General features: G+C 49.3%; 1 protein-coding gene across 6 annotated transcripts in view; it reads right to left on the bottom strand.

Moving 5' to 3' along the window:
• Nucleotides 1-359: 359 nt before the first annotated feature.
• The window catches only part of FAM219A (family with sequence similarity 219 member A), a 58974-nt gene continuing 42926 nt past the window's right edge, over nucleotides 360-16407 (bottom strand). For 2 of the 6 annotated variants that reach the window (XM_062208041.1, XM_062208043.1), the window contains exons 2-6: nucleotides 7152-7251; nucleotides 4417-4519; nucleotides 4091-4171; nucleotides 3422-3476; nucleotides 360-2956 (exon numbers count right to left, since the gene is read on the bottom strand). In XM_062208041.1, the coding sequence (XP_062064025.1) occupies nucleotides 2798-2956; nucleotides 3422-3476; nucleotides 4091-4171; nucleotides 4417-4519; nucleotides 7152-7251 (498 nt within the window). In that variant the 3' untranslated portion in view covers nucleotides 360-2797. The remainder of the gene's footprint in view (nucleotides 2957-3421; nucleotides 3477-4090; nucleotides 4172-4416; nucleotides 4520-7151; nucleotides 7252-16407) is intronic. The other 4 variants (XM_062208044.1, XM_062208046.1, XM_062208042.1 and 1 more) reach the window with 3 other exon arrangements.

Genomic DNA, 16407 nt, shown 5'->3' with positions numbered 1-16407 from the left:
TCCTCTACAGCCTCCCTACTCCCACTTCACTCTGCTTCCCCCTCCCAACTGGGCACTGCCCATTGTGATATCACCTGGCCCAGCCCCATCCCTGGTTAGGAGGTCCAATTCCCTCCTGTCTCCTGGCCACTTCCTGCCTCAAGTCCAATTTCCAAGAGTTCAGAAGGCCTCCGGAGACCTTCTAGACATCTCTGAAGAGGAACAGAGGTGACTCACCCCAGGTCACGCAGGTTAGTGGCACCCCTGGGAACCAATGGGTGGAGGTGATGTGACATGTACAGCTGGAGGATCCTTTCTCTCCCCTTCCCAGCCCACCTGCCCTTTGCCCACACCCCAGATAGCGAGCTGAGGCTAGCTTATTTGATGCTTTTAATATTATTTGTGTTACACGATACACAACCAAGGATGATGGTCAATACTGCAATGGAAATGTTAAAAAAAATATTATACACGGCTCATGTCTTCCACACACCTTCCTGGAAATAAATTAGTGAGCACGGAGAAACCTGGCTGGGTGGTAGCCACAGCTGAGGGTAGAGGGAGTGTTAAGGCAGTATCTACAAGGGGGAAGGATGGCAGGGGGCAAGGTAAGGCCTTGATTCCTCCCCTCCAACCTCCCAGAGAGGGAAGGAGGGAGCCACAGGCTCTCCCCAGACTCAGACGCTGCTGCCGCCGCTGCTGCCAATCCCTACCCTCTCAACCTCACTAGTACTGCCTCAGTTGGAAGTCCTTGCCTGCCAGGGATCTAGTATGTTGTGTGGGGAGAGAGCTTCTCAGGCTTCCTCAGGGCCAGAGACATTGAACAGGGTGGGAGAGAGGGACTCAGATGGGGGCCAGTATGGGCCTGAGGGTCCCGCATTTACCTTCTCTGTCCTTGCCTTCCCCTGGCATTTTCTCATTATGTAGGGTCCCTGGACCAGAGGGGGGGGGTTTGGAGGTGTCGGGAGTGGGGAGCTATACCCCAACACTTTGGAGTTAATAGATCTTGGGTGCAGTTCAGGGAGTGGTGCTACCCTTCCTAAGCCAGCACCCCCTCCCTCCTCTCACTTCTCCCTCACCAGCTCCCACCTCCCAGGCCTGGCATCCAGAGAATGGGCTATGGATGCGTCCACTGCAGCTTGCAGCATGCGAGTGGGCTCTGTATGAGTGGATACACCACCGTGTGTGGGGTGTCAGCGTGAGGACCTGGGCCCCGGGGCGTACACTTTGTGGGCCACAGGCCTGAGCCAGCCGAGGCTATCTGTACTTTCACTTTTCCTGGCAGGAGGGCAGGTCCACATCGCCAGCCCCAGGGCCAGGCTCTGCTCATGTCTTCCCTCTTCTTTCCATTGTCAGCTTCCCTGTCCCCTGCCTCCACATCAGCCACAGCAGCAGAAGCAGCAGGGCACACATTCCGACCCAAACACCCCACACAGCTCCACACAGGACAGGACTGGCACGCACGCACACCTTCACAGACACACACACGTGCATTTCCAAACAGCCACGTGAACCTCAACGCGGTCTTGGCAGGAGCGGCCCCTTCCCTTTTCCACACAGACACAGGACTCGGTGAGCTCCCCACACGTACTCAGAAACACAAAACTCCCCAGACCTCGCCAGAGGAATCCTGGAGAAATGCTTTCTGGCATAGAAGACCCTAAAAAATGATTTCTGGGCTGTTCATTTTAGAGTTGAGGAGACTGAAGCCCAGAGGAAGTGCGGAGCTTGGTAAGACCAAGGGGAGGGTGCCAGAGCCGGGAGCAGATCCCAGGCCAGGGCTCTCAGTCCACCGCTGAGCAGCCTCTCACGCTGTCGGCACACAATCACACACACACACCCCGACAGCCTCAGCCACACACACACGTTCTGCCAAGCGCTCCCTGCCACACGCATGCAGCCTCTCCGCCCACTGGATTATAAGCTTGCTCCTTGAAGACTTCCCAGGGACCAGCCTTGCAGATCTTGGACGTTGGGGGCTGGCCTTACTCCCTGATCCTTGCCTGGGGCAGAGACCAATAAACAGAAGCATGGGGTTGGCGGGGGAGGCATAAGAAGGGGACAGCACAGGCATAAGATAGATGAATGGGTAGGGGCCAGTGAGAACAGTTCATTTAACCCCAAGCTCCTGCCTATCTCTAAGGCTCACTTACTCTCTCCAATACCCAGACAGCAAAGAAGGGAGGGGTGGATGAGGCAAAGAGGAGGAGGAGGAAGGCAGTGATCTGATGGGTGGGGCAGAATCCCCGTTGGGCAGCTTTGCCAGACTTCCCATCCGGAGAGGAGGGGCAAAGCCCACTTAGGTACACCGGCCGGCAGGGGGCGCTGGGGACACCCCCCCCCCCCCCCCATCCTCACTGCCTTGGGCCTTTCTCCCTCAGCTCCCCTTTCCTGGTCTGGCTGGAAGATTCACGGCTTCGCTGGGGTGGGGACAAGCCCCTGGCTTTGTGACCCCTAGCCCTACTCAGAACTGTTGTCCTCCCTGCCGTCCATTGTCTTATCCCCCACCCCGGCCACCGGACTGCAGCCTTGGTAAGGGGGGCAGCTGCTGGATGAAGTCCCCCAAGTAACTGAGCCAACAGCCCCCACCCCTCCTCAGCCCCCGGGTGCAGAGAGACCCGGTTTTGGTTTCTCCGGCTCCATGAACACACAGAGGTACACGTCCTACCATAGGAGGAAGCAATGACTGTTACAAGGTTAGCGGCTGTGGCGGCGCGGGGCCGGGGGCAGGTGGACGACGGGCTGGCAGGGGTCGGCCCCTGCCCGGTCCAACCTCCCCCGCTCGGCCCCGCCCCCGGCGGCCGCGGCGGCCCGCCCGCTACTGAATGTGGCAGGCGGTGGAGGACGTGGCCTGGCAGCACATGCAGGTGGGGTTCACGGACTTGGGGGGGATGAGGTCTAGGTCCTCGTCGTCAGGGATCTCGTCTAACCGGTAGCCGTCTTTCAGCAGCTGGATGTTCAAGTCTTGGTTGATCTGCTGTAGGCAAAGGGGAGGGAGGTCAGGCTCAGGGCGGCGAGGAGGCTGCCTGCAGAGCCCGGCAGCAGCCCCAGGACCCGTCCCGCCTCAGCCCCATCCCCGGGGAGCCCCCCACCCCACCCCCGCTCTGGCCTCAGCCCCTGACAGGCGCCCAGCCTCGTGAGGCTCCGCCCCACCATAGGCCCCCTCCCCATTCTACAGTCAACTTCTCACCTCAGCCTGATTCTATTTGCATCAGGTCAGACCCCGGTCCGGTCCGACGCTAAGAGCCCTGGTCCAAGCCCCGCTCCCACCCGGGCTCCGCTCTGGAGGCCAGTGATTTCTGTTGGAGTTTACCCCGCCCCCACGGGCTCCGCCCCCTACGGGGCTCCACCCAGCCGTATCTATTTCCCCTCTCGGGGTATGATTCGGAGGCCCACGCCGCCGGGATGGAGGGGTCTGGGGCAGGAAGGCGTGGGGCCTCACCTCAGCAGAGGAGTAGCCAGAGGAGGAGTATCTGGACATGTCAAAGTCATCATCGCTGGCCGTGGAGGAAAGAGGGCAGAGAGGAAGTGACTCAGCCGCAGTAGATGGAACACTCCCCGCACACCCCACCCCTTCATCAGCCAACACCCCTCCAAGTCCCAGTTCCAAATAAACAGCACCACCTAAATAAAAGCTGTGCTTGCTGGGCCAACACAGATGATTTTTCACAAACAAGACTCCCTAGCCCAGTCACCCTTAACTCTCTTTTAAAGCTGCTACTCTCTTCACTCCTTTCCTTACCATTTTTTTTTAAAGGCTCAAGTCACCCTGTCTTGATGATTGGGATTTTCCAAAGTCTACTTCTAGCCAGGTGTTCTCCCCAGGAGTAGGCCTCATCCCTTAGAGGGGACAGGGCAGTGAGTGTGGCATCTGCTGTCCAGAGGCAACATCAGAACTCATTTAGGATCAATTGTTCAAGGAAGGCAGCAGGTCCTGCCCCCACTGCCTATAAAAAAACATTTTCATTCCCCAGAGAATTCATCCTTAGAGAGCGCCTGGCTGAGGAACACCCCGAGTCTGACAATATAACAGGTGTGGCCTGTTACCGCCCACTTGTGCTCACACAGGTTCCTGCAGCTTGCCCAGCTGCCCCCAGGTCTCCATACGCACCTGTCTGTGTCAAGGGCAACCAGTGGCTTCTCATCTGGGCTCTGGTCAAGCGAGGAGTAGCCTTTATTGGGGACGACCAGCCTGGGTGAAGAATTTTGGGAGTTGGAATGGCAACTGGAGCACACAAGCCTGGCAGGGGACCAGGCTGGGGCCTGGCCCATTGCTTCTCTCCCTCCCTCCTTCCCTCCCTCCATACCTTAGATCCTGTTGAGGGTCTTTCCTCTCAGAGAGGAACTGGGCATGAGGAGGGAGGGAAAATGGGTAGGTGCAGGACAAGCAGAGAGAGGTGTGGGCTGGCAGGGTCCATGGGGTAGGAGGGCCTCTACCTTGTCCGGGCCATGACATTGTTTTTCTTGGGTTGCTGGTTGACAGGGCTGCCCATGCTGCCGTTCTTCAGGGAGCCCTTCCGGGCCAGCTCCCGCTGCTTCTCTGCAGGGGAACATGGGAAGGAAGCTGTGTCCTGCTCCCAGGGCCACCCTGCCTTACCGTTCAGGGCAGCCTGGGCTGGGCCTCCACGGAGGAACCCCTTGCTCCTCTAGAGTCTGAGGCAGAGGTCCCAAATTCTGGCTCCTGCCGCTTGATGGAGACAGTTGTTGGCCCTATACAACCTGAGGAACACAGTGGGAGCTAAAAGGAGGAAGCTGACCCCTGTCTTCCATGTGGGACAGTTAGTGGTGCTTGCTACCAAGGAAAGGCTGGAGAGGGAGAGAGGCTCACAGCAGGATGGAGTAATCAGGGAAGGCTTCCTTCAGGTGGCACCACAAGTGAGAGAGAGGAGCACATTCTAGGCAGGAATGATAGAGTGTACAAAACTGCAGGAGTGTGGGTGTATGGAGTGGAGGGGTAGAGGGGAAGGGAGGTCAGGTTGGAAAAGCAAGATCCATTTATTCCATTACTTCTTCATTCAGCAAATGTTTGTGTCATCAATCATGTGTCAGCCCTGTGGTATGGGGCTGGGGACTCCCTCTGGCCACAAACTCACAGCAGAGGAATTCGGGATTAGTGAGGATGGTAGAAGGAAGGTGGGGCCTCTGAAGGTGGTAGAGTGGGAGAGGTAGAAGGGCTGGCTGGGAAGTGGGCAGGGGGCTGACAGCCTTTTTGGCTGCACAGCCTAAGTGATGCTCCTAACTCCTCTGCTAGCCTCTGAGTTCTCCCAGCCTCCAATCTACAAGCTCATGGGGCTGGCCACCAGGTGATGCACTTTCTCATATATGGCAGCTCTTACTAGCGGTAGCTGTTTGTGTCCTGGAGGAGGCCCATCTACCCCTTCCCACCCATCTTAAGTAAAGCCTGCATCTAGGAAAAGGGAATGCTAGGTGAGAGGGACAGTAGGGGGAAGCTGTCTCATAAAATAACCACGTGCTTCACAGTGTAAGAATGGGAAGGGCCTTAACAGTTACTGTGACTCATTTTGAAACTTCCCCTGAGCTCCATGTCTCTGAGTTGCGTGTCTCCAACTCTCTGGCCCTCTTTCCTTTGCTCATCTGATGCCTGCAGCTTTTTTTCAGCCTCTTTACGACAGGTGGCAGCTGCAATTACCAGTTAGATCCTCTAGGGGGTGCAATTTGCCTTTAAGTTCCTAGTGGTGATTTTCTTTGGTGCAACTGGGACAAATTTATGAATTTTCATGCACTTTGTGCTATTGTAATGGGAAAGGGAAAAATTATTTTAAAAGCATGCCAGAATTGTTGAAATGGTAAAAAAGATGCAAACAATAAACTGGTAAAAACAAAAAAACTATGGACTATTATGCAACCATTTAAAAGAATGAAGTCATCGTCTATATAATGACATAGGAAGGAGCTCCAAGAGAGGAGGACAAGTTTTGGAAAACATGTGCAATACGGTATCACTCATGTTAAAGCACAAAATAAAACTACAAAAGTGTAGAATGATTACCTCAGCGAGGGGGGAAGAATGTGATGGGGAAGAGTAAAAGAGAACTCATTGTTGTTGAACTACTTGTATTATTAAACTAAACAACTTAAACTGGTTTTAGTGTGAGTTTGATGTCCTAGGGAGATGAACAAAGTCCACTGAGAGAACTGCTCTCTTGTTTAGAAAGACAGCTTGAGAGGCTCCCTGGATGTAGTTTGGAAGGAGACAAGGTCAGAAAAAATAAATAAAGGATAGGACTTTGTGGGAAGGAGTCCTGATGTCTTCACAGGGAGAAGCTTCAGAATAGCTGAGAAAGGCTCTTGGGGCTGAGAGGGGGCCCAGGATGTGGGGGCAGCGATGGGTGTGACTGGGAAGGCAGAGGAGTTTGGAAGGACAGTGGTGACCTGTATTTAATGATAATTTCTTCCTCGTGTATGCTCTGTTGTAATTTTTCTTCATAAAACCAGTATTTTTTTTTTTTAGTAAAACTCTGTTATATATTGCAGCCTTGGATCATGGAAACCTCTTCCCTGGAGGGAGGGGGCAGTGTGGAGGGTAGGGTGAAGTGAGGAGAACAGATACAAGGGGTTGGGGTGGGCAGTGGTTGGGAGCCAGTGACTTCAATGAGCAGGCTGCCAGTAAATGGAATTTGGAGTGGGTATGAGATGTGCTCCCAAGGGAAAGGTGATCTGGGAAGGCAGGGAAATAGTTAGGTTTGCTAAGAAACTAAGGGGAAGACACCTCCCAAAACAAAACAAAACAGGAGACAATTCAGCTCTGAGATCCAGGCTGTGGAAATCTCATTCCTTCCTCTCCCTCAGACATGGCAACTGACACTCCACCTCCGCGGCAGCTTCCTCTTGGCCTGATTCAAGGTTTGACAAGACTTCCAAACCCTCTCTCGTGCGTTCCATGCTCTTACCCTGCTGCTAGCCCCGGGCATACCTGGAGCCTTCCTGGCTTCAGAGATGCCTCCCAGAGTTCTGGGCTCCTGCAGAGAACGGACACTGCCCTCTTCGCCTTGCAGGAGACAAGGTGTCTGGCAGTGCCAACATCTTGGTGGCTTGAGTCTTGGAATCATCTAGCCTGAGTTGGTTTATTTGTGGTATCTCATTGTAGACCCAGCCCAGAGCACCTTCTCTGTCTACTCCCCACATCTCCCTCACCCCCCAGACACACTCACCCAGCTTCACTTGGAGCGGGGATGGTTTGTAATTCATGGCTACTGACTCACCCTCCCGGGCGTCACAGTCTCCGTCTGAGATAGAGGCGGCGGCTGGGTCCTGTGGGGAGAAAGCAGAGAGACAGGGAGCTGTTGGGAAGGGAGTGCAGAGGGCTACTCTCAGCCCTCAAGCTGGCTTTCCCACTTGCCCTAAGGACTTCCGGGAGCACTGACCCTGGCAGCAGGCCAGGCATCCAGGGAGGGAGGGGTAGACCCATTCACTGTGGGGCTGAGGCACTGAGTTGGGTGGAGGAGCCAAGGGTCTTGGTATCATTTACACCCACCTGAGCGTCTGTCTTTAAAGTCTTGTGTGATCCAGTCCCCTGCAGAAAGCCCATGATGAGTTTCCTCGCTAAACTCCCACACTAGTTGTCCTACTTCTCAGGCCCTTCTTGAATATTTGTTGGAAAGGTCTTTCTACATTCCTGTGAGTGTAAGCCTGGACTAAAGTCAGAGTAGGTTCTCCCTGAGATGGGCCTCTCTATTTCCCCTAGTGCTAGACAGGTCCCTTCCCTGGGATCTAGAGAACTAACTGGTCAACCCAGGCCAGCCTTGAAGGATGCACCGTTGGACAGAAAGAGTTCTAATGAGGACATCTCCAGTTCATAGCTGAGTTCTAAAGAGAGTCTCCTGGGAAAACCTGAGGGGTTGGCTAGGTATTATTAGATTAGAAGACACATCAGCAGGCAGCCAGTTCTGTCCTGTGTTGCCCAGAGTGGAAAATGCTTGGTGCTACAGATGACAAGGAAGGTCAGAAAGCATGTAGCCTGTGTATTTTACAGGGTCTGCCACCTTTGCCATCTCCATCATCACCTTCCTCTAACTGGGCTGGCCCTGTTCTACCCAGAATCCTTATTTAGCCTTGAATTCACTGCAGAACACTGTCCTCTGCTACAAGAGCTAGGGCCCTGGCTTGCCCTGCCTCTGTCAGGTGGAAGGGGCTCAGTCATCCACATCCTGCTGAGAAGCTGGTGGCCCACTGTTGACATGGGCGCTGCCATCTTTCATTTTAACCTGGGACTGCAGTGGGATGAGCCTAAGGGAGGAAGATTGCAGGCGGCATTCAAGGCTGCTGCCTATTCTGCCTCTGGGGGTGCAGAGAGTGGACAGATCAGCAGGTAGAATATTCTGGGTCTTGCCTCACAGTGTTAGGCCCAGGGATTTGAGTGATGCTGGTGACTGAATAAGGGAAGAATATATGGAAGGTCTTCAAAAAGTTCATGGAAAATGTGTATTATGAAAAATTTATTCATGGTTTTCAATTTGTACTAAAATAAAACATGCATTTAAAATGTTTTATTTTTATTTAAAAGAAGAGAGAGAATGAATCCGTCATCTGCTGATTCACTCCTCAAATGTTTGCAATAGCCAGGACTGGGTGAGGACAAAGTTGGAGGCTTCGTCTCCCCTGTGTGTGGCAGGGACCCAAGTACTTGGGCCATAACTACTGCCTCTCAGGTGCACACCAGGAAGCTGGATGGAGAGCAGTCTAGTCAGGCACTCTGCTATTGGATGTGGCCATCCTAAGTGGAGACTTAACTATTGTATCCCCAAATAAACATATCTTTTAATTCCATTTTCCATACATTTTTTGGAGTACCCTCATTTAACCATTATGGTGACTTCTGTTTGTCACTAAAGGGAAACGCAAGGTCTAGAATGTTTGGGAGGGAAATTCTGGCCTTGTCCATATTCTTCCAGGTCATCTGGTGCACAAGGCCACAGGAGTTTGCAGGTTCCTAAGAGCCGAACCAGTCTCCCTCCCTGGTCTGACCCAACCCCCTAGCTGAGGTTGAGGGGGAAGGGGCCAGCAGTCTCTGCTCAGAAAGCTCAGATAACACAGGATCTGCATCTTAGGCAACTTTCCATGCCACAGGCCTTTCCAATCCTGCCTCATCCCCGGCTCAGCAGCTCCCGTGGGAGACTCCTTGCAGACAGCACCTCTCCCCTGCAGCATTGGAGAAAAGGCCTCCAGGGGCTCCTTTGCACAGGAGAGGTGGAGACCCGACAGGAGGGTTTTGGCTTCCGCTTTAGGCCAAGGGAGGATTCATCCCTAAGCACTCATTGGGAGGGCTTTTCTAAGGGCACATCCCCTAAGCACGCCAGTGGGAGCTACCAGCGATGCACTGGCATGTTTCTGACATCCACAGTCACAGTCCTTCTTTCTGTACCGTTCGTCACGTGTCACACATGCCACATCCATCTGGGAACGGTTCCCTCTCCTGGCTTTCAGGAAACAGTGCTCACTTGGTGCATCTCTGGCCTCTTTGACCTCCACTTCTGTGTCCTCTGCAGGGTCTTGCCCTTAGCCCTCCTCTCTCTCTCCTTGGGGGACCCTGATGTCTTTTACAGTTTGGACATTTTTACATTGGTGACTTCCAATCATCAATCATGTGTCTCCTCCTCCACTCTCCACCCCATCCATCACAGGGGAATGTTAGATCTCACTGTCCTTCCACTGAAGCTAATTTTTGAAAACAGGAGGCTTGAGGCATTTTGGGCTAACTCGTCACGCCTCAATGCAAATGACTTCTTCAGAGTTTCTTCTCTCAGGCTAGAGGTACTGGGTGTGTGTAGACTGAGCAGGAAGGACAGGGCCTGGGAAGCTGCTGACCAGTGCTGGCCACAGGGACCTGTGTGGTCCTTGGGGCCCACTGGGCAGTTCCTGGTGGTATTTGGTACTAAGTCAAACTGCCAGATCTTTTGAGCCATGTCTACGGTGCAGTCCTAGGCTGAGAGCTCCCATGTGAAGACCAAAATTCACAGCACTGCCCTTCATCATTGTCCACGCACGACAGAAGGCCATCTAAGTGGTAAAGCTCTCAGTTCCTTGGCTGAGATGCCTGCCTCACCTGCCACATGTATTTTCTTCATTAAACTTTGCTACTTTCACCCCTCAAAAGATCTCTGTCACTGTGCCTACAAATGCAAACCTTTACTGTGGGCTTCCTGCATGTCTGCCCTGAGAAACAGCCAATGCACCCTGACTATCACATAGAGATGTAGTCAGGGAGATTAAATATAAAATATTCATGAACAGAAGTACCAGAAAGGAATCCAGGCAGAAAGAATGTCTGGATCAAGAAATTAGGGAGAATTTAAAATGTCCCCCGAGGACATCACTCAGGCATTAGCTAGATTTGGGAACTAGAGTGGAGATTAACAAGATTATTAATAAACGCTCAGCAGAGACAGACATTGAAATGCATCTCCAACAGCAGCCCATGTCTCTGCAACCATTCAAAGTCTCCAAAGACTGTGGAGGTGATTAACAGCCTGGGCTCACTATTTCTGAGTATGTAGGCTAATGGTCAGTGCAAAGCCATTCTAGCTAGAGGAGAATGAAAGTTAGAGAAGACCCCTTAGAGCTATTCTGATCCAGTGACTTTCATTAACCTGTGTTCTCTGGACCCTGTGCCCTGGGCAAGGCTGAGTGTAAGAGACAGCAATAAGATGGGGGGTTGGCTTCCCTTCAGTCAGAAGAGATCTACCTTTATTTCACTTCCACAAGACTTGAAGCCTTTCCATAAGGTTTTGGTTGGAGAGAGGGTTCTATTGCTTTTATAAAAACACATTAAAATCCATTTAGTTAATCCAATTTGGTCTTTAAAAATGTTTTATTATGGAAAATAGAGAAGACAACATAGTGAGATTTTTTGGTAACTATAATTAGCTTCAACAAATATCAATTTATAAACTCATTCTTTTTGTAAAAATATTTATTTTACTGTTTATTTGAAAGGCAGAGTGATAGACATGGGAGGCAAGGGCCCAAGCATTTGGGCCATCTTCCACTGCTTTCCCAGGCACATTAGCAGGGAACTGGATGAGAAGTGAAATAGCTGGGACTTGAGCTGGTGCTCTGATATGGGATGCTGTCGTCATGGGTGCTGGCCCCAATCCATTCTTTTTAAAAATGAGAAAACCAGACCAGTCTTGTGGCACAGCAGGTTAAACTGCCACGTGCAAGATGGTCCAAGTGCTTGGTCCTACTGCACACATGAAGACTCAGATGTAGTTACCAGCTCCTGGCTTCCATTTGGCTTAGCCCTGACCATTGCAGCCACTGGGGTGGTAAGCCAGCAGATAGGGGAATCTCTCTCTCTCTCTCTCTTCTCTCCACCATTTTGTCTTTTAAATAAGTAATTAAATCTTTTAAAAATAAAAATGAACAAACCTGGGCCCAGAGAAGTGTCATACCCAAGGTCTGATGGAATGAAATTTCAAAGACTGCAAGGAGGGGCATAAAGAAAGAAACTATGACTAGGATTTGGAGCTAGAGACGGGTTGTCTGGGAGGCTGCTCTGTTCCTGCAGACCCAAGCATCAGTCTGCATATGAACCTTTACCTTTGCCTCCCTATCTCAGAGCTGTATTAACTCATGGGTTGTTGCAAGCTGGCTAGCCTGACATGTTGAAGCTAGGGTAGTACAGTAGATACAAAGGTATCTACTAACCTAAGAGACCTGCAGATGAGTAAGATGGAATTGGGTGGGCAAAAAGGGGAAACAAGAGGGAAAACCAGAGAGTAGGCTCATATCCAGGAGTCTTGGGACGGAAGGGACTGCAGCAGTAGACATAAGGGACAGCTTCACTGAATGGCCAGCAGAATTTTACAGTTCTACTCTGGTAGGGCTCTGTAAGAAGACTTACAGGGGCCGGCGCTGTGGCATGGCAGGTAAACCCACAGCCTGCAGTACTGGCATCCCGTATGGGCAATGACTGAGTCCTGGCTGCTCCACTTGTGATCCAGCCCTCTCTTATGGATTGAGAAAGCAGTAGAAGATGGCCCGGGTCCTTGGGCCCCTGCACCCAACATGTGAAACCTGGGGGAGGCCCCAGGCTCCTGGCTTCAGATCGGCCCAGCTCTGGCTGTTGCAGTGATTTGGTGAGTATACCAGCAGATGGAAGACCTTCCTCCCCTCTGCCTCTGTAAATCTGGCTTTGAAATTAAAAAAAAAAATTAAAGACATACAGGGCTTTGTAGTTCCTAATGCATGTCTTTTAGATCCATGAGGTTGTCTGATTCTCACCCACTAGACAAAACATTTAAATTATACCCCTCTTCCACTGGGTAACAGCCACATAGCTTGGGTGGGTTGACCTCACTTCCAGTGCTACAGGCAAGACAATCTATGTAATCTAATCCTCCATGCCACACAGACCAAAAGGAAGATTGTAATAGTTAAAAGCACAGACTCTGGAGCCAGAGTGCCTAGGTTCAAATTTCGGTTCCTCCATTTACTAGCTGTGTTGATCTGTGCTTATTTCCTCATGTATAATAAGGGATTAATATTAATACCTAAGTCAAAGGTTCTGGTGAGGATAAAATGAATTAACATTCATAAAGCATTTGGAATAGTACTTACTTTAGTACCTACCTATCACCCTACCTGTGTGAGTGATACAGCTATTAGTATTGATTCAGTGAGGCCCAACAATTTTGGATAGTGGGCTCTGGGAGTGACTGGCCCACAGCTGCAGCCCTGGCACCATCTAAGTTGGGGGCTGCCTCATATGTGGACATGTTGTAGAAGAGATGCACCCTCCACAGACTCCTTTCTTTCCTTACTCTACCATGCTACATTTCTCTCATTTAATTAACAATGCTAGGCCTGGAGTTATAAAGATAAATAGAAAAAAGCCTATCTTGAAGGAGCCCCCAATAATTATTGATAAAGGTAACATGAACCATATAAAAGTAGAACAGATGATACGAAGGGCAGGTAGTCAGAAAATACACTTGAAAAGATCTCCAACATCAGCTACTTTAAGAGGAAGAAGTAAGGCTAATCAGGGAACACGTGAAAAGGTTCAAAAGCATAAAACTAGCATACTATATTCAAGGAACAACTGGAATTTTGTGATCATTGAAGGCTAAAAGGTATACTTAAAAATATCAGGAAATGAAGTTGGTAGTTTCATGGGGGCTGAGATCATGGTGGAAGGTGGGCCTTGGTTTTGTTCTTTACTCAGAAAGTGATGGGGGAACCAATTAAGCCTTAAACAGGGAAGTAGCATGATCAGATTTGAGATGGAGGACCCTTTGATAGCCATGTGGAAGGTGTGTGGGAGGTGAATAGGGCTGGAGGTGAAGATAATTAGGAATTACTGAAACAATGCTAGCAAAATATAGCAAGGACCTAAACCAAGCAGAAGTAGAAGAAAAAAGGACAGAAAGGAGGATGTTAAAGAGGTTATATTTGGCAGACTTGAGAGATAAAATATAAAAGGGAGAGTCCAGATTTCCTGAGTTTTCTGTCTGGAGTAATTGGGGAAGGAGTGCTAATTACTAAAAAAAAATGCAAGAAAAATCACAGCTACATTGCCAGGGAAAACTAGATGAGTTCATTTTGGGAATGTTGAGTTTTAGGTGTCTTTTGGACATCCAGATGATATCACTAGTCAGTAGGGTTTGAGTCTTGGGTGCTCAGGAAAGAAGTGTGGGATTACAGTAATAGAAGCCACAGAGGAAAACAAGCGCTCTCAAAGAGAATGAGGGTGAAGAAAAACAAGAACCAATGATAAAGCCTTGGGGAACATCCAACCTTAGGGAATGGGTGGAAGAAGATTGAGTAGCAGCAGAAATGAGATGTAGGAATAAAATTAGGAAGCCATTCAAATAGAGTTTCAAAGTGTAAGAAATCAACAGTGTTAATTAAATAAGCAGATCAGTCCATAAAATAAAGACACAAACTAGACATAAGGAAGTCATAGGTAGCCTCAGTGAACAGTTTCAGCTGAAGGGTAGGAACAGAGACTAGATTACAAGGGATTTAGGGAGAACAGGAGACAAGAAAGTAGAGATGGTATACATAGGCTATTCTTCCCAGGAGTTATACTGAGAAAGGAAGAAAGAGAGTGGATAACAGCCAGAGGGAACTTTAGAGTCACAGGATTAACTGAAAGCTGAGGAACACATGACCACTGCCCTAGACTAAATGGAAGGGAGCTGAGTAGAAAGGAAAATGTTTGATGGAGTGTAGTCTTCGAGGAGTCAAGAGCAGACAAAACCAGAATCTTGGACCAGAAGAGGGAGTTCTTAGTGAAATGCAAAGGAGGTGAGGACAGGAGGAATGCAGATAATATGGAAGTAGAAAGGTGGGTAGAAAGTTAGGGGAATTTGGGGCAGGTGCTGTGGCATAGCAGGTAAAGTTGCCCTCTGCAGTGCTGGCATCCTATGTGGGCACTGGTTTGAGTCCTGGTTACTCCAGTTTCAATCCAGTTCTTGCTATGATCTGTGAAAGCAGAAGGTGGCACAAGTGCTTGGGCCCCTGTCACCCACGTGGGAGACCTGGAAGAAGCTCCTGGCTCCTGGCTTCAGATTGGCCCAGCTCCAGCCATTGTGGCCAATTGGGAAGTGAACCAGTGGATGGAAGACCCCTCTCTCTTTCTATGTCTCTGCCTCTGTAACTCTGTCTTTTAAACAAATAAATCTTTTTTTTAAAGGGGTGAATTTATTGTAGAAGAGGGATACTCAGTGGCTGGTCACAGTGGAAGGATATCAGGCTGGCTGGGCTGTGTGCTACAATCCTCATTTTTGAGCTGCTCATGATCTAGTAATGAGGATGAGAGGTGCTCTCCGTGGTGCTGAACAATTCTGTTTTTGTCTTGCACGCTGAACTTGGTTGATTCAGGGTACAGACATGACTCAATTTTAGCTTTCTCACAAGGGAAAGTAATCTCTGTCCATATCCAGGCACTAATTCTCAGGAATATGGAAATAGAAATGGATTTAAAGTGATGTAGGAAGAGGCAAATTGCTCATAGAAACATTAACCTTTCTTTACACAACACACATGAATTTTCTTCAAGTTTTAAGAGGAGCTGGAGAAACAGTTATGAGTGCCTTTGCTACTTCTAGAATAGTCGTATTTGAATTTGGATGAAATTAGGAAGTAGGACAGACAGTCAGAAAGAAGGGCCAGGAAGGATAGTCCTCATAAGGAAATAGCTGAGAGTTTAGCCCACTTTCTGACAAGTGAGCACAGCAAGATAGGGTATCAAAAAGACCAGCTCTGTTTCTTTTTTAAAAAATATTTATTTAATTAATTATTTATTTATTTGAAAGGCAGATATGCAGAAAAAGAAGGGGAGGGAGAGAGAGAATGAATCTTCCATCCACTGGTTCACCCCCAAAATGGCTGCAATCAGTTTCTTCTGTTTCTCCCACATGGGTTCAGGGGCCCAAGTACTAGGGCCATCTTCTGATGCTTTGACAGGCACATCATTAGGGGGCTGGATCAGAAGTGGAGCAGCCAGACTCGAACCAGTAAGCATATGGGATGCTGGCACTGCGGTGGAGGCTTAACCTTCTACACTACAGTGCTGGCCCTCAGCTGTGTTTCTTGTCAGAATTTGTTCAGAGATCAACTCAGAAACTACCTGGGGCTGTGGTTTTCTAATTCACTTCCTCAAAATATCTGTTGGCAATGGATGGAAATAAGTATATTTAAATGTCACATTTTAGAGGGAGATCCAATAAATACAACCCAACTTCACTGAGTGTTCATGGCTGGGAAAAAAACCTTACCTCTTATCAAAGAATATTCAGTAGCAATATAGGCATTGCTTTTTTGTTTTGTTTTCATTTTTGTTTTTTGAAACAATTTTTCCCAAAGAAATCTTTTATTTAATGAGTTCAAATTTCATAAGTATAACTTCAGAAATATAGTGATTCTTCCCACCATACCTACCCTTCCACCCCCACTCCCACCCAACTCCTCCTCTCTCTCTGATTCCTAATCCCATTCCCCATTAAGATACATTCTCAATTAACTTTATACACAGAAGACCAACTCTATACTAAATAAAGATTTCAACAGTTTGCACACACACACACACACACAAAGCTGGTTGAGAACAAGTTTTACAGTTGATTCTCGTAATACAACTCATTGAGGACAGAAGTCCTGCATGGGAAGTAAGTGCACAGTGACTCCCGTTGTTAATTTAACAACGAACATTCTTATGTATGATATCACTGATCACCTGAGGCTCTTGACATGAGCTGCCAAGACTATGGAAGCCTTTTGAACCCACAATCTCTGTTAGTATTTAGACAAGGCCATAAGCAAAGTGGAAGTTCCCTCCCTTCAGAGAAAAGTACATCCTCCTTTGATGGCCACTTCTTTCCACTGAGATCTCTCTTACAGAGATCCTTCATGTGGGACATTTTTTTTTTTTTTTGCCACAGTGTCTTAGCTTTCCATGTCTAC

Source organism: Lepus europaeus, chromosome 12, assembly GCF_033115175.1.
Source record: "Lepus europaeus isolate LE1 chromosome 12, mLepTim1.pri, whole genome shotgun sequence".
Classification (NCBI taxonomy): domain Eukaryota; kingdom Metazoa; phylum Chordata; class Mammalia; order Lagomorpha; family Leporidae; genus Lepus; species Lepus europaeus.
The sequence above is the reverse complement of the archived record's forward strand: the minus strand, read 5'-3'. Positions and strand labels throughout refer to the sequence as shown.